Source organism: Acomys minous, assembly GCF_964271855.1.
Source record: "Acomys minous genome assembly, chromosome: 18".
NCBI lineage: Eukaryota > Metazoa > Chordata > Mammalia > Rodentia > Muridae > Acomys > Acomys minous.
The window spans coordinates 46,188,727-46,214,593 of NC_140501.1; the positions used below are offsets into that span (position 1 = coordinate 46,188,727).

Genomic DNA, 25,867 nt, shown 5'->3' on the forward strand with positions numbered 1-25,867 from the left:
AAATCTGAAATTTCTCCGTTTCCTCAGAGAAGGGCATGATTCTCAATATAGTCCTTCATACGTGGCTCCGCTGTCCAACATTTATACTCAGAATTTACATTTTTCTCTAACTACAAATCTTTGCCAGATAGAAGCACATCAGCAAAATAAACACGGACAGCTCCAACATGCAGCCTGGGCACTGTTTTTGTTTCTGCCTTGTTTTTGCTCTTTCCTCCTCACCACGTGCATCTGCTAAACATAATGTAACAGAGGAGATTTAATATCTACACGTCAGTAGTCAAGTGCCTGCCTGGCACAGAAGGCCATAAATTCTATCCCCAAAATCACACATGCAAACACACTTAAAATGTGTTATATTCTCTAAAGAAACTATAGTAGTGTATAGGACGACTCTTCCTTAACTATAAACTAGCATTTTCAGTGTTAAAATGGGCTTTTTAAGTAAGCAATGCATAATGCTATAAACAGGAAAACATCCTTATACACCCAAATTCAAAAGTACAAACACACATGTGAAAGAAGTAACAAACATGTACCAGACAGTAAACCCGTGACCCGCAGAATTCTGCTGACTTCTCTCTATACAGCTTTAGAGCACATAGTGTCACGTCCAGTTGTATGATCTATAAATCAACTCTTCAGACCTACTTACTAAAATGACCATCTCCAACTGTTACTTCAAAAGAAATAAAAATACATTACTCCAAATTATATTGGGAAATTTTTATTAACTTAAAATGGCATTCTAATTTTCCCCAAGTTCTTAATAAATGTCTTGATATCAACCTGCAGATGTTTTCACTACCACAGAATCATGAAGACTTGTAGTTATCACTGTCTTGTAATGATTAAAATGATGTTCAATAATCGACACATTACTTCTCTGAAATACTTAAGATATTCTGAGGAGTGCTTGAAAGTTCTGAGTATAAATAAGGATTGATACATTTAAGATCCATTTGATGCTGAAGATAAATATTTTTTATATAAAACGCTGTCTTAATATACCACTGTCCTAATGAGGCTGTTATTAGATATATTTTCATACTAAAGAATAAAGTTTATCTTTGTAGCAATTTTATTTATAAGACTCTTATCAATGAAGAACTTTGTATTGAACAACAGAAAACAGGCATACTGCAAGTGACATTCTGTAGAGGAAGCAAAAAAGATGGCTGCAAGAAATGAAACCGGCAGTTTGTGTTCTACATTCTTTATACACAGTCCGTTCTGAGCAGCAGGATCAAATGCAGAGCAGATGCTGTCAAAGACCTGTGTGCCTATGTGGTGATTACACTCTCCACACACTGAAAAGAAAAGGGACAACAGCAGCAGAGACCACAGTATAATAAAGAGTTACAGCACACTGACACTGTCGGCCATCCACCAAGTTCTTGCTCAGATTGGCAGCTGAAACTTCACATCCACGTGGGCTTCCTTGGCTAAGGTCACTATTTCAGAGAGCTTTACAACCTGCAAGAGAGAACAGGGCATCTCTGTCTCTATGTTCATAACAATGAATAAACAAGGCAAAAGACAGAATCTTTTCCAATTACAGCCGGGCATGGTGGTGCACGCCTTTAATCCCAGCACTCAGGGAGGCAGAGGCAGGCAGATCTCTATGAGTTCAAGGCCAGCCTGGTCTACAAAGTGAGTCCAGGACAGTCAAGGCTACACAAAGAAGCCCTGTCTGAAAAACCAGAAAAAACAACAACAACAACAACAACCAAAATCAGTGCAATCCTGACATTGCTGCAATACAGCCTTACAGGCACTGATGCTGCAAGATTGTCAAGCCTGGCATTTTTCATAACCTACACTTCAGCTAAATATGTTCTAATACAGATGTGTGGTTAGATACTCTTACCCCAATTTTATCTTGAAGACAAAAACAGTAAGTTATCCTTGTAAGATACCCCACAATTTAAAACACAACTAAATAAAACCTACATTGAAAAAGCCTACAGGCTTATTTTATAATATTGAGGTAGTAGTTTAGATATAAAAGTTTGTTTTTGTTGTTGTTGTTGTTTGTATTTTGTTTTGTTTTTTGGTGAGGTTAACAATATCCGACAAAAAGCCAAATGCCTTTTAGGATATGAGAATATCTATTTTCATATAAAATGTCATACAAATTAGACATGTCTAAGACCAAAATGCAGCTTCTTTCCTAGTAGAGTAGCTATAAAAAGAAATTGTCTGGGGTTAGAGGTACATGACTTTAAATAAGTGAATTTACATAGTCTATTTTTTCATCCATACACATGGAAATTTTACCTCCAGGAGCATCTTGGGGGCAGGAAAAGCACTGTCAAACAGTCACTACTACAGACTGAATTTCCACTTAGGAGAAAATACAGAGGACAGAAGAACATGTTAAATAGATACCCAAGGTTGCAACCATTAAATCCACACCAAGGGAGCCTCTACAGGACCATAACACAGTATTTGACACATAAACTCCAAAGGAGGATTGTTCTATAGCAGAAGGACTATAAATTAAGATCTGTGGAATATAGATTCATATTCCCCGACTGCAGAGCTAACAGCTTGCCCCCAAGTCTAACAAAGACCCGAGAGGGTATGAGATAATCCCTGACCGTTCACAAAGCCCATATTCTACTAAACAGCATGACCCTGCTTCCCTTCACACACAGGGTGAGGTGTGTGCAAGGATGCACGTGGGGATTTACTAACTAATAACAGATGAGAGAACAAACAGGTAGGAACACAGATTAGACCAGACTGGTTATGAACTAACTGGCCATTCAAGATGGATGTATATGAGGTTCTCAAAAAGAATTTCTAAATTCTCATTGCCTCCAAACTCTTTCTGCATTGTCCAACTAAACATCTCCTCTCACGCTGTTTTCTTTCTTTCTTTTTTTTCCAAGACAGGGTCTCTCTGTGTAGTCCTGGCTGTCCTGAACTTACTTTGCAGACCAGGCTGGCCTCGAACTCACTAAGATCTGCCTGCCTCTGCCTCCCAACTGCTGGGATTAAAGGCATGCACCACGCCTGCCCAGCCACATTGTTTTCTTTTAATAATTTCCCACTTGCTAGCCAGCCGTCTAGATCCTTGAATAGAAATTCCCACTTTTCCTTGTTGTAGGAGGCTAAGAACAGTTTTCATCCCCACTGCAAACCCCGTCTTAGCCATGTGTATCAACTGCTACCACTCCCCAGAATTCAGCATGTTCTCCGTATTCTTAGGTTAAGCACTAATATTAGCAGTACTAATACTTCGCTGGGCCATTTTAGAATCTAAAGGTATACAGATCCTTTCCACACTACAAATCTGTCCTTAGACTGTAAGAGCCCACTTACCATTTTAGCAGCTTCATCCAAGTCATCACAAGCAAGAATTTTAAGCCCACTGTCTGCTATTAGTGCCTTAGCATCATCAACTCGTGTACCTAGAAATGATTTACACAAATATAAGCAATGGATTAAATATATATACAAAAGCATTTAAAATCTTTTTCACACCATAAGAATTTCAGCTTGGAAGTTTCTATTATTTGACAGAAATACTTATTTAAAATCTTGTAAGAGCCTTAAACTGCCTTATGAAATATTTCATTTTACCATGTCCATGGTACACAAGCCAACTCAGAACCCCGAGGGTGGGGGGGGGACCACAATATAAAACACACGATGTTACACAAAGAAAAACTTCAAATATATTTGCTCAACGTAGTAAATGCTTTAAAAAAATCACTTTGTGAAGCCTGATGGTGGTGGCCCACACCTTTGATCCCAGGCAGAAGCAGATGGATCTCTGTGAGTTCGAGGCCAGCCAGGTCTACAGAGTAAGTTCCAGGACAGCCAAGGCTGTTACACAGAGAAACCGTATCTCAAAAACAAATACAAAAACCCAACAACAGAATCGCACTGTAGTCACATGAACGAGAGATGTCCCTACAGGCTCACGCGTCTGCACACTCAGTCCCCAGATCCTGGCACCATTTGGGGAGGTTACAGAACTTTCAAAGACAGAGAGCCTTGTCGGAGGAAGTACATCACTAGAGACAGGTTTTGATAGTTTATAGTATCGCCTCACTTCTGTGTGTGACTGAGATGTCACCTTCAGCTTCCTGCTCTTGCACTTCTGTGTGTGTGACTGAGATGTCACCTTCAGCTTCCTGCTCCTGCACTTCTGTGTGTGTGACTGAGATGTCACCTTCAGCTTCCTGCTCTTGCACTTCTGTGTGTGTGACTGAGATGTCACCTTCAGCTTCCTGCTCCTGCACTTCTGTGTGTGTGACTGAGATGTCACCTTCAGCTTCCTGCTCCTGCACTTCTGTGTGTGTGACTGAGATGTCACCTTCAGCTCCCTGCTCCTGCACTTCTGTGTGTGTGACTGAGATGTCACCTTCAGCTTCCTGCTCCTGCGTGGTGCCTTTTACACTGTTGTAGACAATCTTGGCCTCTGGAATGTTAAGCCAAAATAAACTCTTCCTTAAGTGCCATTTACTGTGGTATTTTATCACAGCAACAGAAAAATAAGTAATAGTTTTCAAGTTTTGTATTTCATGTTTTCACTGAAAAGATACAGCTATTTGTAAAATTATATTTTAAATTAACTATGCTCCTTACAACTGTATCATTTAAGCAATTAGAAACAGCTAATGTCTTTAACACTCACCTTGTAACCGTACCACAACAGGTATTTTAATTTCTAAGTCTTTTACTGCCATGACTATTCCTTGTGCAATGATATCACATCTCATAATTCCTCCAAAAATGTTAACCAGAATAGCCTGCACCTACGAAAAAAGTAAACATTAAAGGAGTAAGCGTTTGTTCTTTTCTCCCAAAACAGCAGAGTGTAAGAATCAATTCCATGGAAACATTTTCAGATAAAACCACTATTTCCTTTTCTATCTCCACTACCCGCCAGAACTTACTTCCACTAATTTCCACACTTGGCTTATATACATTTGTTTTCTACTGTATCCCGTACAACACCACCTTGTAATTCAATCTGCTTCTTCTTGTTCACCAACACACTCAGCTCAGGTCTTACCCTACACAGCGCCACAGAGACCATCCCCATTAGTAGTCATCACTGCCCCGCTCCTCATCCCTTCCTGTCATACACCCCTCCAGTTAGCCCTGGCCAGTCCTTTCCAGCTGCCGCGCCCATCCGCTACAGTCCTGTCAGCAGCTCTTTCCGCCCTTACTCTTCTTCACACTGTTGCCTATTCTTCTTTAAAGTGTCTGGACATCAACCCACCCTCCTGACGTTATCTTACCTCTACCAGTGTGTCCTCTCTGTTCAGTGTCTTTTTTACAGCCCTGAGGGGACAGGTTCTATTGCTTTCCTCATTTCCCCAATTCTTAAGGCCTTAATTTTTCCCAATATGCTGAGGACTTTCAAATGTATCCCTAATTATTATAAGAAGTAAAACATGCCGGGGCTGGAGAGATAGATAGTTCAGCAGGGAAGAGTGACTGCTACTCTTGCAGAGGACCAGAACTCAGTTCCCAGCACCCCTGTAGGTGGCTCACAGGCACCTATAACCCAGTCTCAGGAGATCCTCTTCTGGCTTCTTTGGGCACACACAGGCACATATACACACACATGTGCATGAGTGAAAAGAAAATAATGTCCTTAAATATATACAACATATTTACAGCCAATTGTTTACTAGACAGTCACCAAAACTCAAGCTCAGCACCTCAATTCCAAAATCCTTAACCACAGCCTTTGCAGTACAAGAGGCACCAACTCCCACTGTGTCTCATTTTGGCTGAGTCTTTAACTAAGAGAGAAAGACAGAGGAAGAAAGAAAGAAAAACAAACAAACGAACGAAGATGTGGTAAATGACTCTACAAGATTCCAAGGAAAAAACAGTAAAAAAAAAAATTTATACAGGAATAAGGAGTATTTTTTTCCATCTTCTAGTATCTTCTGTGATTTCCTTTTTCCTAAAGGCTAGTGCCAAAAACCCTAAATATTATCAGCAGTATCAACAATATTTACTAATGAACCAAGGATACAGACGTTCATATATTTTCACAACTCCAGGCTTTTGCAGTCAAATAATACCACCAAGACTATTTTCCCTGTGGATGACTTCCATGCCAGTTCACCAGAGGCATTTTATCAAATGTCTTCACTGCTTGCTAAATTTCAACATTAATCTGCCAAAGGTTCTCTAACTTGTTTTTACTTAAAAGTGTTCAATTTCTCTTTTCAAACTATTGTGGTTCTTTGACTTTTAATGTTGAACTAGCATACTGAGCTCTACCAATCAGTCAAGTTACTTCTCACAATTCACACAGCCCCGCCCTTACCTTCTTATCTGATGTTATAAGCTTAAATGCTTCTGTTACTTGCTGGACTGTGGCACCTCCACCAACATCAAGAAAGTTGGCTGGAGTCCCTCCATGTAGCTTTATTATATCCATTGTGGCCATAGCCAAGCCAGCACCATTTACTATCAAGAGGGAAAGATGACTCGTGTAAGAAACGGAGGAAACGCACTAAGCTGTACAAAGCCACATGTAACATGACAGCACACTGGTACCTAGACAGCCTATGTTCCCATCGAGGCCAATGTAGTTAAGATCTGCATTCGCTGCATCTCTGTCCCGTTCGTCTTCCTGGCTCCAGTCCTGAAGATCAAAGATCTTCTTCTGGCGATAGGCTGAATTTGAATCGAAATTGATCTTTGCGTCCATGCATAGCACTTAAAGGGGAAAATGAAAGTAATCTAACTTTATGCCTGATAAAATGAATTATCCAGTAACAAACATGGGTTAATATAAGGGAAAAGAGCATATTTGAATTTGTTATTTATTCAAAGTATTTCAATTTATATTCACAATTAATATAAAATACCCCAGGTACTTTTTCTGCATCCATCCCAGTAGCAAAGAACCGCCCCTCACACACCAGCTCTTCTGACAGGTGCTTCTCTGACTTCCTCGGTTCAGGGTGTAAGTTGGCACAGGATTCAAAAGCTGATAGAGTCTCACCTTGGAGACTAGTTGGGAAGTTAAGACACTTCCATTACTGCTCCTCCCTCCATGACATCCCTCACTGCCTGGCTGATTAGCATCAGGGAAAGTGCAAGACGGAACTTGTTCGGGTTGAGCAATTCTTTGACAGGCCTCCAAAGAGTAAGCCCAGGCAACTGGGCCTTCCATACACCCCATAGCCTCTGTCACAGAAAGCCCTGCACAGTTTAACCTCCAAAGGACCAGAGATGAGATTAGAATTTGCAGGCCAAAGACGTCAAATCAGTTCTGGCCAAAAGTGGACTTCAGTGACAGAAATCCTTTGTCGCCTGTAAAGGACACACCAACTTCCCTGGTTTGAATTACTGAGACTGCAGCCCTCATCCCTACCGTGGAGACTAATAAAGGACCAGGCGTGACAGCAAGCACATTTCATTTTGTTTATTTATTTTGGCTGTCTGGGACTCGCTTTGTAGACCAGGCTGGCCCTGAACTCAGAGATCTGCCTGCCTCTGCCTCCCTGAGTACTGGGATTACAGGCATGTGCCACTGCGCCCAGCTGGCAGGCACATCTTTAATCTTTCTAACTAGAATGTTACAGTGTCATAGGGAATGGCACTATTAGGAAGTGTAACCTTGTTAGAGTAGGTGTGGCATTGTTGGAGGAAGTGTGTCTCAGTCTCTTCCTGTTTCCTGCCAGTCTGAACGTAGAACTCTCAGCTCCTTCTCTGGCACCACGCCTGCGTCTGTGCAGCCATGGCTCCTGCCACGATGATAACGGACGAAACCTCTGAACTGTAAGCCAGCCTCAATCAGATATTTATAAGAACTGCCATGGTCATGGTGTCTCTTCAGAGCAACAGAAACCCTAACTAAGACATAAAGGGACTACAATACTCCATCTTAAGTGTGGACACTTTTATACGCTGTTGTGTTTGAACTATAAGTCAGTCTCTGGAAACGGCCTCTGCCTATCTTTCTCTAAGCCTAACACTCGGTATTTTCTCTACTGCTCTCCATAACTCTAGAGCCCTAGAACACACACTTCCCATTTTCTTTAACCCCTTCATTCTTATGCCCACTCCCTGCTCATTCTGCTACCTGTTTCCTTAGCTCTAAAATAAGAAACTAAGCACCCACCATAGACAGGACCTAGGCCCCCTACACGAATATAGCAGGTACAGCTCAGGCTTCATGTGGGTCCCCTAGTCAGGGGAGCAGGTCTCTGACATGGACTCGGTTGGCAGCTGTTTGATCAACACCCCCCCCCCCCCGTGGGGCTGTCTCACCAGGCTGCTGGGGAAGGGGATGTGCTCAGCCCTGATGTAACTTGATGGGGGAGGGGTCACTCCCCTTTTCTGAGGAATAAGGAAATGGGGATGGGGGAAGAGGGAGAGAAGGTGGGACCAGAAGAAGGGGGAAGGGGCTACAGTCAGGATGTGAAGTGAATAAATTAATTAACTAAAAAAATACTGTCTTTTCAGATTGTAAACATGTTGTCAACTAAGGTTGGAAAACACAGGGCAATTTGAGTAATAAATCCTATTGGCAAAGTCCAAGAGTAGCAGTGGCTCCCCTCCTGTCAAGAGCTCTGTGTTCACTCCAATACACCAGAGTTGAGAGCTAAGGTAAAGAAAACATGGCAGATTCACTATTATCACGATTTGTGGTCCACTTCCTCCTCTTCATAGTCACCTCTTCCCAGAGGGTAAATAACAAATCATCTGCAATAACTGCAGATGTTATAGATGCATGTTCTCTGCTATCTGTTAGTCCAGGGCAAACTCTGTCCTACTGTGGTCTAGCATTTGAGTGGACAGATTATCTAATCTGTAGTTGAGCTGTCAGACCCATTTTGACTTAAATTCCAGCAGGGAAGAAATCTCCAAGGGCCTCTAGGCGGTCATAATGACACTGGATAATAAGCTATTTAAACAAGGTGCTCAGAGTCTTTCTTTAAAGACAGGCTCTTGCCATGCAATCTTCGTTGGCCTGGAACTCACCACGTAAGCCAAACTCATACAGGTGTGCCTGCCTATGCCTTTCAAGTGCTCCACTATGCCCACCGCTATATATATTTTTTATATTATACTATTTTTAGACATTATTTTCCCATTACTAAAAAAAAAAAAAAGTCTATTAGGTCTCCATCTTTCAATTACTCAAACAACTAAACAGTATACATAAGAGATATACTTCATCCTATGCAGTAGATATACTCCTACAAAACAGTAATTATAAATTTAGTTACCAAAACTTCTCCGTACTATTTTAAAGACTGCCATATAAAATTCTCCAAATTTATACTATATATTATGCTATATGGCAACAGTTTACAAAGAGATAAATGTATTTTTAACAAATACTTTTGAAACTATGTATGTACCTTCTAAAGGAAATCTGCCAGTCTATAATCTTTATAACTACTACTTTGGACTACATTGGTCCAATGCTTCTAATAGAAATAAGTAAATACATCACTGTAAAAAAAAAATGTAGATGTGGCAACAAAACCTAAATTTAAACTAATCTGTCAAATAAAGCCTTCTCTTTTCCATTTATACTATCTTGCAACCTTCTGCTAAGCACACAACTACAGCTTTCAAAAAGTATTCCTCTCCTCTCCTCCTGCTCCCAGCACAGCAATATGCATCTCCCTACCAGAACCACAGCTGGCATACAACTGTGTTGTAACTAAGAGCTCAGATCCGCAGGCTATGTTTTGGGGTTGACAGCACAACTCTACAACTTGTCAAATGTCCTCAGGCAAGCCTGGTACCTTGATACTCAGTTTCATAATCTATCAAGATAGCAATAATACCGACCCCACAGAACTACTGTCACTATTAAAAGTGACTAAAAACAGAATGTGGCACTGGTATATTCTTGTTAGTGAAATATACTTATTATTACTTTTTTTTTTTACTATAGAAACCTAAGTATAACTAGAATGCATCTTGGTGAGGTCAGAATTCAAAATTGTTTAATAAGGAAAAGAAGATAAAACATGAAAGGCAAGCTGAAATGCACAAAAGCCTTTTTTTAACTAAGAAAAATAAAAATAGGTGGAGTTAAAAATCTATAGCAAATGCCAGAGTCTCAATCTAGGGAAATGGTTGCAAAGATCTCCTTCAAACAGCAACCAGTGGCTAGAAAGACGGCTCCACGGATAGAGCGCTTGCTGCACAAGCATGAGAGCTGGGCTGTGTTAACAGTCTGGCTACGGCTTAAAGGCATCCCTGTGTATTTTAGAGGCTCAGTCCTGTGTGGTGTTTAGGAGGTGGCAGAATCTGTACTTAGGAGGAAAGGCTACTGCAGCCAGCCAAACAAGGGTGCTGGCCTCTGAGTGGACTAACACGGTTCTTTTATATGTTGGCTAGTTTATATGAGAACAAGTTATAATAAAAAGAGCAAATCTGCACTCTGCATCTTTTTGGTTTCCTGTCTTCATGATGTGGCGTGTCAATGTGTTCCCATCAATGTTACACTATCACCAAGAGAGTCTCTTCAGAAGTCCAACAGTTGAGCCTGACCCTAACCAAACCTGCGAACTACATAACCCCGTCTTCTTTGTTTTAATGTACCTGCCAACATCTGCTCTCAAGAGTTCCTCATAACTGCAAGTTCATACTCTGACTAATGTGCCTTCTCATTCCCCACACCTCAAGCCTGGTAAGCACCCTTCGAACTCTTTCTATGAGCTAAACATTTTGAAATTTCTTACCTAAATGAAATCACACTCTTCTTATGTATGACTTGTTTCACTATAGTGTACTACACACACATACACAGAGAGAGAGAGAGAGAGAGAGAGAGAGAGAGAGAGAGAGAGAAGGAGGAGGAGGGGGAGGGAGAGGGGAAGGGAAGGGGGAGGGGGAGGGAAGAGGGGGAGGATGCTTATGTCAGAGTACCAAAGAGTACATACTCAGAAAGAAGAGGTGGACTCCAGGTAAAATCATTAATAACTCTAAAAACTTAAAAGTATTTAAACAAAACAATAAAAAAGAACATTTACATACTAATAGTTACTGATCTTGAGGTAAATGAAAATAATCTCATCATGAAAATAAAAGAAGTCAAAGAGGTCTGACTAGGTGAAAACTAAAAGCCTTAATATGTTCCCCAAGGTGGGCAAAATTAAACAAACAATATAATTAAAAAATATTCAGATCAAATGCCAGAAAAGCAGTTAGCATCCTTAATAAACAAAGCCTTATACCTGGAGAGATCACCACGGCACATTACTAAATGAATTAAGAAAGATATAAAATATAGTTTACGATCTCTAATTAAGTAACTAATTAAGAACATGCTTCCTAATGCTTTACTTAAGAGTGAGTAACACAGCCTTGTCACCAAGATGGCACCGAAAGCAAAGCAGGAAGCTGCTGGCCCTCCCAAAGCCAAAGCGAAGGCCTTGAAAGCTACAACAGCAGTGCTGAAAGGCGTCCACAGCCACAGAAAGAAGAGCCGTATGTCACCCACCTTCCTGTGGCCCAAGACCCTGCCGTTCCAGAGGCAGCCCACAGACCCAGGAGAAATAAGCTTGACCACTATGCCAGCATCAAATTTCCCCTGACCACAGAGTCAGCCATGAAGGAAACAGAGAATAACAACACACTGTGTTCAAGGCTAACAAGCACCAGATCATAGGCTATGAAGAAACTCTACGACATCGATGTGGCCAAAGCCAATACCTTGATAAGGCCTGATGGAGAGAAGAAGAAAATGTTTGGCTGGCTCCTGATTATGATGCCCCAGATGTTGCCAACAAGGCTGGGATCATCTAACCTAAGTCTAGCTAGCTACTTCTAAATATACACTTTTTCACCATTAAAAAAAATGAGTAATAGAAAAGAATAGTAATAACAACCAAAAATGAGAGGGAGAGGGAATAGATGAGGGCAAAGAGGAAGATTTTTAAGGATGACTAAATATATTTCATTATTGTTTTTAGTTTTGAGTACTACTGAAAAACTAATTTGAAAATATCCAGAAGCCAGCAAAGTAGTAAGACAATCACATCTGGGTGCGCTGGCAAGCAGCCACAGGTGGACAGAGACTGCTACTTGACCTGATAGAGTTTCACAGATGTGACCCAGACACAGACGTTGAGGAACCATAAGCATCTGTAGAAGAGAAAGGATAGACAGACACGACAAACACACAGCAGAGAAAGAGCCAGCGCGGCCACAACAGCGGAGACTGCAATGAAGTGCCTACAGGCCAAGGAACACCCCAGGAAGGAGAACAGCAGGAACAGAGTCCCCACTCTAGCCTCTGAAGCCACACAGCCCTGTCACATCTCGAGTTTATTTGATAAAGATTTTGGACTTCAAGTGTGAAGGGGAAAGGTCACTTAAAGTTATAGTCATTTTCATCGGGCATAGAAAACAAAGAGCATCAACAGAAAACTCCAAAACAGAAAACATGTTGAGCAAACATGAGAAACATACATTAGTAGAAATCAAAGGGCTGAACAAACTAGGCAGCACCACCTCATCGTCAGCCTGAAGACAGAACCCGGTATTTAACACTCATGCAGAACCTGCAGCAAGATGAACTCTGGAAAATATATTAGAAGACTAGAGAGAGTGGAGGGACGGAAGGAGAAAAAACTATCTGGGAAAAGACATCACAAAATGTTATTACCCCAAATAAACACATACCTTTAAAATATTACTATTTAACCCACAAGTCCGACCTCTAAAAATCTGTATGAAAGACAATCACAGATATGGTCAAAGATACAAAATAAGGTACAAGTCTTTTAGAAACATCTTCTGAAACAGATTCAACTTGAAAAGATTCTTGTGTACAATGTTAAAGGTAAGAGGCGAAAGACACCAGCGGCATACACGCACGGCCCGGAGGACGAGGGCCGAAGGAGCTGCACACGGACAGTCCTGGGCTGCAGCACGTTTCCCCCTTTGCACTGACATTTCTTGGCACAACTTTTCTCTAATAAGTACACAATGTGCAAGTACACGTTTAAGCACACTAAGAAAAGACAACCTGAAAACAAGCATGCTAAGAGCATGAAGGCATCTCCACAGCAGCAGATGGTGGCTGCTGCAATTCACCTAGACAGACCCCATGGGCTTGCTTTCAGTGTTAGCTGACTTCTCTCAAGTCACACGATCGCAACAGGAAAACCAGATGCTTTACATGGGCAATTCCTCATTCTCTAAAGAAAATCTAATTATATTCTATTTTACAAATTATGTTTATTATTATAAGAAAATTTATTCACTATATTACAATAAAAATGACTACATAAAAGTTGGTTTCTTTCATAAATAAAAGAAATAACTGTAGGTATAAAGGTAAAAACAGAACTACTAATCCTTAGTAAGATTTAACTGTACAAACAGCCTATAAACAAAACCAAATAAATTGTAGCAGTGGAAGCAGTTAATATAAAATAACAAGAAAAAAATCTGAGTAGGATAAAAATCAATTTATACTAAAGACAAAAAAAAAAAGTTCAGCCAGGCATAGTGGTGCACACCTTTAATCCCAGCATTTAGGAGGCAGAGGCAGGCAAATCGCTGTGAGTTTGAGGACAGGCTGGTCTACAAAGTGAATCTAAGATAGCCAAGGCTACACAGAGAAACCTTGTCTCAACAAAACAAAACAAAACAAAACAAACAAAACCCCTCTACACAAAGGGCACAGTAAATGATGTGCCACTGTGGTGGTTTGACTAGGTATGGCTCCCATAGACTAATGTGTTTGGATACTTGGCCAATAGGGAGTGGCACTATTAGGAGGTGTGGCCTTGTTGGAGTAGGTGTGGCCTTGCTGGAGGAAGTGTGTCACTGTGGGGGTGGGCTTTGAGGTCTCCTATGCTCAAACTAGGCCTAGTATGACACAGTCTCCTGCTGCCTGCGGATCAAGATGTAGGACTCTGTCTGTCAGATATATTGGGCCAGAAGGCTGAAGATGATGCTCCAATGTGAGCTGAAGATGATGCTCCAATGTTAGCTGAAGATGATGCTCCAATGTTAGCTGAAGATGATGCTCCAACATTACAGAGAGCTTTGGGCAACTGTTCAGGCAGCAAACTGTCTCTGTCATTTTTTCATTTTGGAAGCTGCTAACTTGCACTTCCGGTTTACTCCGGTAATTCTCAAGTCTTTGATGGGGCTGAAGACCAGATAGTTTAGTCTTAACAATTAAGCTTAACTGTTTATGGGTTAAGATGTTTTTAGGTCTGGATGGATGTTTTAAGTTGATAGAGATGAGATATGATATTGATTTACATTCAGAATTTTAGACGCACCAAGATAGGAAAGATGTTTTCTTCAAGACTGCCAAATACAAATAGCCAAAACACTATGAATGTAACATTTATATAATTCCTGATTGTTTCATGGTTCTTTTTGCTGTATGTCGTTTATTTTATTTATGTGTAATAATATAAATGTATATGTAAAAAAGAAAAATAAAATTTTTTTTTTTTTTGGTTTTTTGAGACAGGGTTTCTCTGTGTAGCCTTGGCTGTCCTGGACTCGCTTTGTAGACCAGGCTGGCCTCAAATTCACAGCGATCCACCTGCCTCTGGCTCCCAAGTGCTGGGATTACAGGCATGTGCCACCACATCCAGCTAAGAAAAATAATTTTTAAAAAAACAAAAAGATGTAGAACTCGCAGCTCCTTCTCCAGCACCATGTCTGCTTGTACATCGCCATGAGAACGGACCAAGCCTCTGAAACTGTAAGCAGCCCCAGTTAAACGTCTGCTTTATAGGCGCTGTCATGGTCATGGTGTCTCTTCACAGCAACACAAACTCTAAGACAACCAGTTACACCTACGCGAGAGCCCACAGACTTAGACAAGCTACACTTCTCTAATGGCTCCAAGTACGGAAATGACTTCACACCCGAGCCTATTTTTTCACACAAAAGAAGCAAGCATGCAGGTTTGGATGGCTAATTCTCCCAGATCATGGCTAATTCTTGCCACAATCCTCATTACTCCAAGCCAGTGCTCCCCAACAAGAGCTTTTGCCTGGGTGGAAATGCTCCATCTCTGTCGAGCCCAATATGGTGAGCACTGAATCCCGGGAATGTAACTAAGGTGACGGCGCACCTGGATTTTCAAGTGGTCGCATTTTCATAAATTTAACCAGACAGCTGTGACTGACTGATTGGCGGTCACCGTGTGTGCTTTAGTGGGTTTCCTTGGCATCTGCTCACACTCAGTTCATCGGAAGACGAGCTGCTACACAGGAACAACAGATGACACACAGCACCACGGGACACAAGAAGATTCCTTACCCTGTCCATCAGAATCTTCTACCATTGGGTTTATTTCTACCATAGTCGCGTCGTACTTCAGGAAAAGGTTATAAAGCTTGATCATGTTTTCTGCTGCAGAATCCACAATGTTAGGCGGAAATCCCATCTTCTGTGCAAGCTGAAAGTAATTTGTCTTTTTCAGTAGTAACTTGCATATGTGTCCAATCAGCATTTATATAGTGCAAATAAAAACTTTATCATTTAGGAAGATAAGCAGGAGCTGTAGTTAACAGTCACTGAAAGAGCAGCTACTAAAAAACTTAAACAACAACGAAACGTAGAACTTCAAAATCCTGAGAGGATAGGTTTTATGTCCATTTTATAAATCAGAGAATGCCCTAGAGGTCAAGTGCTGGCCATCACCCTAGATTACAGCTCCAGAGTCCATTTCATAGCTTCCCCACTGCCTTAAGCATAAAGTCAACCTAGAGGAAAGAGAGACTGATGTGCTTGCTTTGGCGGCAATATACTAAAAATTGGGACAATACACAGAAGAAAAAGAGACTTACATTTTATTAAAACTATATCTAAGAAGTAGGTTGATAATCTCAATGGTCTAAACACTGAGCAAAGTTATTAAAGCATCCTGTTTCCCCATTAAGGTGACACAAGGCATGTCAACTGGGCTTCTAGGAGAGATGCCCTCAAAGGACACTAGCTCGTCCATTAAAACTCAACTCTGGGGACTGGAGAGATGGCTCAGAGGTTAACAGCACTGGCTGTTATTCCAAAGGTATTGAGTTCAATTCCCAGCAACCACGTGGTGGCTCACAACCATCTATAGTGAGATCTGGTGCCCTCTTCTAGCATGCAGGCCGAATAATGTATAAATAATAAATAAGTAAAAAAACAAAAAACAAAAAAACTCAACTCTGTCAGGTTCCAAAGACACAGTTATTTAAGCCTCTCATCTAGAAGTTACAGAGGTGAGCAGAAATATAAATCAGAGGCATCTATGGAGTATTTTAAACAACATCAAGATCACAGTTTCCAGGGTGAAGCAAGTGTGCATCTTTTGCTGTGTTGGGGCCATGTACTTAAACCTAGGACCTCTTACACGTGTGTCAAGTGCTCTACCACTGAGCTATTCTCCCAAGCTGGAACAATTATCAATTTCAAAATTCCATTAAATTTTAAAATAGTGATACACAGGACAGGAGTCTGCTCAGAAGCACTACAAACAATTCTTTCCTGTTTCAATGATCCGCTGTAATTACTCTTGATCTTCAGTAACAGAAAAATCTTAAATCTCTTGATGGTGACTATGATTCATGTAGAGAGCCAGACAGCAAAAAGTAAAAATAAAGTAGCTGACCAAAAACAAAGCAAAACTTTAAAAAAGAAGAACAACAACAACAAGAAAAAAAAAGAATGTGACTTGGGTGAAGAACTTTACTAAATAAAGAAGAATACTCTATAAATACCATTTCACTAGCAAGATTTTCATGAGCTTTGTTTAGATTTAAATATTTGAGAATTACAAAATGATTTTCACCAATCCAATATTGCCACTGCCAAGCACTGAGACGCAACATTGCTGCTTTATCTTAGCGCTTATAAATCAAGTATCTGCTTCCTCGTCTGAATTTCACTCTCTAGTCATCACTCTCACATAACTCCCAATAACTAAGTTGGCCTTCTGCTTATTTACTCTCTCGTCTGTTTAAGCACTAGAGAAACGCCCTGTCCTGTGAGCCTTATGCCAGCCTAAGGCCTGCTGTTGCTATACTTCAAAAGCTAAGGTTATTTTAACAATGTTTTCTCATAGCAACTGTGAGCTTATATCCAAATAATTTAACCCAACAGCATCATTAAAAATAGTATCAAGTAACTCTCCAAAACACAGATTAAGGTCTAGGGTTTTGTTTGTTTGGAAGGAAAAACGGTATAGAGGCTAGGCAGAGGGGGAAGGAAGGACAGTACAGAAAACCAGAGAAACTACAAACAAATGTTACTGTGTGTATGTTGTAAGACAGCTTCTCTACCACTCTATGCAATTTACAGGAAATAATGGGGTCAGGGGAGCATTTAAAATGACTCAATGAGGATTTAAACCTCAGACTATAAAAAGCAATGACTAATAATCACCACTGATTCTTCAACAAATAAACTGAAATTAAAAAGTAAAGAAAAGGAGACCTCTACATCAGAAAGAAGGCAGTATGGGACATATTAATGAGTCACAGTGAAGACCCTCCTATGGATCTTCACTCAGATAACTTCTACTAGAAGCAATAATGAGATACTTCAGGAGCTGAAAATGACTGGATATGTGAAGACACTCAGGAATTACTGTGAATGTTACTCGATACAGCAATGACAAAACGTCCCATTTAAAAGCATTCCTGTCTTTTAAAGAAACAGAAATATTTATGAAACCTACAAAGAAAAGTACTGTAAATACTTTCAAAAACTGCAATTTAAATAAGGAATTAAACTCTTAAATTGCTTAGTGTTTTACAAAGTTAACAATCTTTCTAAAATATTATAATTATCTAACTAAAAACTAAAGATTTCAGAACATAACATACTGTCACGGCTTGTTCCTTCCTGATGCCTTCTACTATATCGACAGGCTCTTTTACGATGGCTTCAGGATTCTCAGCAGCAACATCTTCAATATTAACACCACCTTGTGCACTTCCTATCAAAACAGGACCCTACAAGGGATGGAGGAGACAAATCATCAAAATTTATTTTAGACTCAATACAATTTAAAAACTAATCTGTGTTTGTCAGATTTGGATAATCTACAGCTCCTAGACCATATTTTAAATTTTGACAATGTAGCACATCTCCAATAAGTAACCAGTATAAGTGTTTAACTGAAAAATGGAAAAGAAACAGAAACAGAAAACAAAAATAACTTGCCTGCAAGGGAAAAAGATTTAAAAAATATACACACTTATACCAAATAAGTAAATATAATCAAATACATAAAGTATACCCTATACATTTTCACATAAAACTAAAGAGACATGAAAGTATTGCTTAAAGTAAAAACAAGAAATCATCTAAGGAAAAATTGGCAGGTTTTCTAAGCTCCTTGTCTTCCTACAAGTAAGCAAAGACTGTCATGCAAGAACATTACTGACTATTGCTACAAACAATGTAAGAAAATAAGGCATAAGTACAAATAATTAAATGCTGAACTTTCAGTTCTGCCGGAAAAAAAAAAATCAATCAAGAAAATTGTAAAGTATCTAGTAGATCTGCTAATCTAGATGGCTAGAACTAATCTAGTAGAATGTAAAAATGGTAAAAATCATATTAAGATAACCTAATGAGTAAGAAAATACAGATCAGGGCTAGAGAACTGGCTCAGCAGTTAAGACGGCTGCCCTTCCAGAGGACTGGGCTTCACTCCCAACCACCAACCACCACCTGTCTGCCACTCCAGTTTCAGACAATCCAAAGTCCTCTTCTGGACTCCAGAGGCACAAGGCACACATGCAGCAATAAACATAGAGACAGGTAAAACCCATATACATAATGTTTAAAAGAAGACTGATCAACAGTAGGATATGAATGAAGAGTGTTATTGATGGGGAAAAAGATTCAAAACCTAACAGAGCCTGTGATTTCTTTTTAAATCAAGTGTGAAATAGACACATAAAAGATGAAACAAAATACAGACAGCTGTCTTATTTTAAATGTACCCATAGTCAAAAGAAAACAGTATTCTTGAACTCAGACTTAACTTGAAAAAATATTCTGAAAACTAATTTCACTTTTCTAGCCAACCACCTAGTACTTCAGTAACAAATATAAAATGTAATGTCAAATAATGGTTTAGTCCCCTTCTCTGGAAAATACAGCTCTTCAAACACTAAAAGCAATAACCGAAGGAAATCTAAGACAGTTTTTTTAAGACAGTTAATTCATATTTACATAAAAAATATTTTCTGCCATGTGGCTGGTTAGATTTTAATATATGTGGTAAGGAACTAGTTATCTGGACTTTGTTCCAGTGTAATAAATAACTTAAGTCTTTAGTCATCTTTGTCTGCGCCTAAGCAGGGACTAGCGTGACCCTGACTTTATGCTAAGGTGAGTGTGGTGGTTGGAACAGGAATGGCCTCCGTAGACTCATGTGTTTGAATGTCTGGCCCACAGGGAGTGACCCTATTAGTAGGTGTGGCCTTGTTGGAAAAGTATCACTGTGGGGGTGACAGTCTCCTCCTGCTGCCTGTGGATCAAGATGGAGAACTCTCAGCTCCTTCTCCAGCACCATGTCTGCCTGCACACCGCCATGTCCCACCATGATGATAGTGGACTAAACCTCTGACACTGTAAGGCAGCTCCAATAAAATGTTTTCCTTTATAAGAGTCATCATGGTCACAGTGTCTCTTCACAGCAATGAAACCCTAATTAAGAAACTGAATCAGTTAGCCAATGGCCATGGTAGACAGTTCAATAACATGAAGAGAGGAGCACACCTTTGAACTGAGTAACACCGTGTGGAGGACTAAGATTTAAAGATTTAGTCAACTGTGGAGATAATGATTTAATCATCCTACAACATTAAAGTCACAGAAAACATCAAATTCTAGCACCAATATGCAGTTGAAAAAGCCTGATAATTCCATTCAAAAACAAACAAGGAGTCACTGCACCCAGAATTAAGAACACCTGTATTAAAACTGCTAAGAAAGCAGGGCACAGTGGCACATGCCTATAATCCCAGCACTCAGGGAGGCAGAGGCCAGTGGACCTCTGTGAGTTCAAGGCCAGACTGATCTACAAAGCTAGTCTAGGACAGCCAAGGCTACACAAAGAAACCCTGTCTCAAAAAACAAAACAAAAAACAAACACAACAACTGCTAAGAAGCCGTTTCATTTCATCTGCATCTGCCACCCACCTATACCCCATACAGTTTGGAACTAAGAAGGAAACAACCTTCGCTCCAAGGAGTACAAAAGTGAAATGTATGTCAATATTCTGGCTTTTCGAGGTACTGTACAGGAAGCTATTTCATTTTTTAATCCCAAATACAACTGGAAACCAGCAAACGTTGGCTATCTGTAGCCACAAGAGACAAGGTGAAAGACAGCGGAAACATCAGTGCTCTAATCAGAGACTGATACTATTAGGATGTGCAGCCTTGCTGAAGGAATTGTCACTGTGGGGGCAGGCTGAAAGGTCTCCTATGCTCAAGTAGCACACAATGTCATACACATCTACTGTCTGAGGTTGAGGATGCAGAACTCTCAGCTCCCTCTCCAGCACCATGTCTGCCTGCACGATGCCATGTTTCCCACTGTGATGATAATGGACTAAACCTCTGAAACTATAAGTCAGTCCCAATTAAATGTCTGTCTTTATAAGAGTTGCCTAGGTCATGGTGACACACACACACACACACACACACATACACACACACACACACACACACACACACACACACACACACTACATACACAAACGTGAAATTCAGAAAGCAGGTATGAGGTCAGGGATATCCTGTTCTACACGGTGAGTTTCAGGTCAGCCAGAACTACATAGTGAGACCTGTCTTTACAAAAAATAAAAAAAAAAAGCACTTGGGAGGCAGAGGCAGGGGCATTTCTGTATTTTCAAGGACAGCCTGCTCTACAAAAAGAGTCCAGGACAGCCAAGGCTACACAGAGAAGCTGTCTTGAAAAAACAAAAAAAAAAAAAAAAAAAGAGAGAGAGAGAGAGAGAGAGAGAGAGAGAAGAAAAGAGGAGGAGCAGGGGGGAGAAAAGAAGAAAGAAAGGAAGAAGGAAAGAAATGAAGAAGAAGAAGAAGGAGGAGGAGAAGGAGAAGGAGAAGGAGAAGAAGGAGAAGAAGAAGAAAGAAGGAAAGAGAAAACAGATATTAAAATTCATATGCAATCTTGCTCACAATAGGCAAAATGATCTTGAAAATTAAAAGACTGGAGACCTCATCTTTATCACAAAACTATAATGATCAAAACAGTATGAAGCCAAGAATGGAAGCACATGTCTGAAGTCAAAGCACTGGGACACTGAGGGCAGCCTAGGCTACATAATAGACCCTGTCTCCAGAGGGAGAGTGTGATGCTTGCCATGAACACAATAGCAGGCCTAAAATAATCTCTCACACATACACATACTCAAATGACAGGCAGCAATAGCAACTATACACAAAGAGTAAAAGATGCTTTCTTTTTAAAATGTAATAGAGGATGGGGGAATTTAAATGCAAAGAATAAAATTGAACCTTTACTTAAATCAGACAAAAAAAATAATTCAAAATGAATTGACGACCCAAACATATGCCCTGAAACTATAAAATCCCTGAAAGGAAATACAGAGGGAAGTTTTATGACATGAATGTGGCAATGATTTTTTAGAATCACACAAAAACATCAGAAACAAAAGCTATAACAAATAATATTGTATTAAACTTGAAAACTTCTGCACAGCAAAGAAGAGTCAAAATGAAAACCAACCTACAGAATGGAAAATACTTGGAAATTAAAATATGGGAAAGAACTAAGTAGGCATTTCTCTATAAAGATAAACACACATATATAGAATACATAGTCAACAAGTATATAGAAAGACTCAATGCTATTCATTTTTACAGAGGCAGATGTCAGAACCACAACAAGGGGCCTGCAAGACGGCTCACACCGGGTAGAGACGTGCACATCCCAGCCTGACAACCTGAGTTTGAACCCCAGTATTCACAAGGTGAAAGGAAAGCAGGCAAGTGCACGTGCATGCACACATACACACACACACACAAATAATAGCAAATGTAATTTTAAAATTCAATAACCCACAGTGAGGTATCATTCCACATCTTTCAGGATGGCCACTATCAAAAAAAATTAGAAAATAAGTATTGGCAAAGAGATGGAAATTTTGGATCCCTTGTACCAATTGATGAAAAACAGAGAAAACAAATCCAACTAGGCGATAAATATTATATACATGAATATACATATGTATGTATGTATTTAACATAGCCATATGATAGAAACTCTGAGTCATTTATTTTGACCACATTTTCAATTTTTTGAAATTAAGAAACCTGGAGAGATTGTTCTGGTTGTCAATACTGTACATAATGCCAGACAGCCTGATGGGAGAGGAGGAGACATGAAGACAACGAAGATGGCAACACAGAAAGCCCATGGATGTGGCATTACTGGAAACAAAGCCTCATGTCTAGGAACCTCTCCACTGGCCCTGTATGTCTCTTCATCTGACTGTGTGTGACCTTTTCCTTATGGCTTATAATAAGCATCATCATCAAGTACAGCATTCAGTATAGTTTTGTAAATTGTTCTAAGGAATTATCAACTAGAGAGGATAAAGGAAGTCCTCAAATCTGTGCCCAAGTCATGTGTGGTTGTGCACACCTTTAATCCCAGCACTCGGGAGGCAGAGGCCAAGGATCGGAGTTCAAGGCCAGCCCAGTCGACAGAGTAAGTTCCAGGACAGCCAGAGCTACACAGAGAAACCCTGTCTTGAAAAACCGAATGAATGAATGAATGAATGCTATTTTCACTTTCCATAACCTAAATTCTTTGTCTTTCAAGAATCCTTGCCTTAAAATAAGCTTGAATTTAAAGTAAATGATAAAGCAGCCACTCACTATAATAAAGGTCTATTAAGAAAAACTTACGGAAAATTTTGGAATTGTTTTAGTACTTTTTACACATCTATTTCAGGCAAAGCACTTGTTCAGCAGATTACCAAGTTTTACTAGAAAAGTAAAGTAGCAAAGGTCATTTGATGAATTCAATTTTCTTAGGACAAAGTCAATACCAAAAGGCAGTAGGTAAATGTCAGTGAAATGTCTCATTTCACAGAGTGCTAGAGCGGGTAAGTTGACGCCCGTCACTCTGGCACACCTACTCACAGCAACTCCAACTGAAGCCTGGTCCTCTCTACACAGCCTAAGTGCGCACCCTCAAGTATCCCGCCCTCCTGCCTCAGTTTCCTCAGTACCAGGATTATAAGCATGCACAAATACCTAGCCATGTGTAAGATTTTAATTCAATCCAAAAAAAAAATACACTTCACTTGTAGCTTCTTCAATTGCTGAAATGACTTTTGATATCATTGCTTTTAAACCTAAAGCCTTATCCGTGCTATGTGAGCACTGAGCTGTGTCCTCAGCTGCTGACGGATTGGTTTGCTCAACAGAAACCTATCCATGGGATTTCCCCCAAAAGTTGGTCATACTCCAGAAAGCACAACCAAGTCTACATTAATCTAAGCTGAGAACATCAAAGAGCTTTATAATTCGCCAGTCTGGATGTAGAGGTAGGCTCTGCCTCAAACAAAACGAACATTGTGATTTTGGCCAAATGATTTCACTATTACAGTATTTTCAATCTGAGTCACTGAAAATACATTACTTTTGTTATTGAAATAAAAGCATGTTTCCATTAGTAAAAAAGACCCAAATACTTCTATGAATATTCAAGTTCTTAAAATGAACCCAAATTTGATCCTTCTCCCAAACGCTCTGGCACATCTTTAATGATATATATTCAGTTTGCTGCACTCACTACAATCAAGATGTTATTCAGGGCAGAAGCTGTAATCACAACAGCGAGGAGGCTGAAGCAAAGGACCTCTGCAAATGAGGCTGGCACAGACTACAGAGTCTCAAAACACACTTTTAAAAAGAAAGAGGTCTGGGCACAACAGAGCACCCCATAACTCAGTGCAGGTGCAGGGGGGCAGGAGGGTCTGGGAGCCTACTGATCTCCATACAGCCCCTTGGGACACATGTCCCATGTATGCCTGCACATGTATGCACATACACATACATATGTGAGCACTCACACTCATTAACTAATAAAAAAAGTAACAAAAAGAACTACAGCCACTCTTGGTTTGTCCAGAAACTTATACAGTACCTAACAAGACAGCAGGTACTGATGTAGGCCAAGTGGGAAAAGGATGTGTAAGGAAAGCAAATAAATGCATAGAGCACAACTTCTGTAAACCTTTGTGGTAAGGTTAGTGTGGTACAATTTCTGAAATAATTGACAAAGCTAAGTTATACGACAAAGAGAAATCTCTACAGCTGCCACTGAAGAATGAAAGAACGCTTTTAAAAATCATATTGAGTGGGTTTTTACTACCACCTAGTGTTATATCTCAAGAAACACATCTTATAAAAATTAAAAAATAAGACGCTTTTATTAACCAAACATTATTGAAAAGTTTAACTATCACAATATAGAAAAAATACTGCTATTAAAAAGCTGTTATATGGAAAACTACTTTCTGATCCTTAAATTTTGTTACTCTATATTATACACAATAATAATGTCCTGTATCAATTCTTACCAGGGCTTCTAGACATGTACAGTTTGCTTTGAGCAAAAAGCTAGTTAACACACCAGGCAGCCCTCTGTGCACAGTGTCTGGGAAAGGGATTGGACTGAAGTGGATGCCTATGTTAAATGCTAAAACTGTAGTTTCTGTAAAGAGAGGCAAGCAGGACTAATGCTCCTTAAAACGTATTGTTACTTTAAAACTACATTATTTAATACTCATGTCACCTTCAACTCATACCAAATAACTGAGTGAAACAAAAGAAAAACAAAACAAACAAAAACAAAAAATAAAATGAAACAAACCTAGAAGTAGAAAAAGAACAAAACGACATTTTTGGCTTATTCTTTCTTCTTTGGTAAGACTACCAAGAAACTAATTTTCTCAGTCCATTAACCCAAATATGATCTTGAGATTTAAGCTACTTCTAATGAATTCACCACTTGAATACCCCATGAAGTGTATTACGGTGGGGTTTTCTTATTTTTAAAAAAAAATTTTTAATTATATTACACATACTATTTTTCAAACATGACAATTTCTGTGTGAGTTCTAGATAATCTTATTTCTCATGTTCAACTTTTGAAACTGGACACCATAAATAAATCCTCATGCGTCCTGTCTACAAGTACTCACTTGAAATGACCTCTCCATTGTTATTGCAAAGTAGTATTCTCTCCTGGGATATTTTCGCTCACAGATCAACACTTGATTGCATATTCTGCCCTTTGCTCCTGTTTGCTTGGTAATCAATTTTTTCCCAATCATCTGTGAGGAAACAGCTTTTGCTTCTTCTGGACTACAACAAGAAAAAGAATTCAAATTCTTCTGTCCTCGAATTAAATAATAAGTTTTCTTTAAGAAATTATGACTTACGAGAAAACTATCTTCACGCCTCCTTTGAGGCCACTTGAAAATGTTCCTTTTCCTCTGCCACCAGCTAAAACCTGTGCCTTTATTACAACATCCTTTGACCCTGGAAGAAAAATACTTTTTATTACACAGAAAGCAGGGAATCACATGCAAGACAGCATTTTATTTAACATGCACACTAATACGTGTTATTAAACAATGTCCCATGAATCCACCATGTCTAAGACTGAGGCATTCCATGTGCATAGATTTTCTAGATTTGAAAAGTAGAACATTTACCATCTAAAAGATGCCTTTTTAGGTACTCAAATTATTTCTGAAACAGTATACTGAAAATATTTTAGCAATTCTCAGACTAGCACTTTAACAAGTATTAAAAGTACAACATTGATATGAAAATGTTTTCTTAAAACTTCCCAGGGCTG

General features: G+C 39.6%; 1 protein-coding gene and 1 pseudogene across 3 annotated transcripts in view; one reads left to right on the forward strand and one right to left on the reverse strand.

The window, feature by feature from the left end:
* Positions 1 to 711: 711 nt before the first annotated feature.
* Positions 712 to 25,867, reverse strand: part of SUCLA2 (succinate-CoA ligase ADP-forming subunit beta) — a 39,790-nt gene continuing 14,634 nt past the window's right edge. For both annotated transcript variants that reach the window (XM_084767556.1, XM_084767555.1), the window contains exons 3-11: positions 25,446 to 25,545; positions 25,206 to 25,368; positions 17,808 to 17,936; positions 15,256 to 15,394; positions 6,541 to 6,702; positions 6,308 to 6,450; positions 4,652 to 4,772; positions 3,331 to 3,419; positions 712 to 1,476 (exon numbers count right to left, since the gene is read on the reverse strand). In XM_084767556.1, the coding sequence (XP_084623682.1) occupies positions 1,402 to 1,476; positions 3,331 to 3,419; positions 4,652 to 4,772; positions 6,308 to 6,450; positions 6,541 to 6,702; positions 15,256 to 15,394; positions 17,808 to 17,936; positions 25,206 to 25,368; positions 25,446 to 25,545 (1,121 nt within the window). In that variant the 3' untranslated portion in view covers positions 712 to 1,401. The remainder of the gene's footprint in view (positions 1,477 to 3,330; positions 3,420 to 4,651; positions 4,773 to 6,307; positions 6,451 to 6,540; positions 6,703 to 15,255; positions 15,395 to 17,807; positions 17,937 to 25,205; positions 25,369 to 25,445; positions 25,546 to 25,867) is intronic.
* Positions 10,868 to 13,593, forward strand: LOC311589248 (large ribosomal subunit protein uL23-like; annotated as a pseudogene). The gene has a single exon. The product of its transcript is annotated as a large ribosomal subunit protein uL23-like (transcript).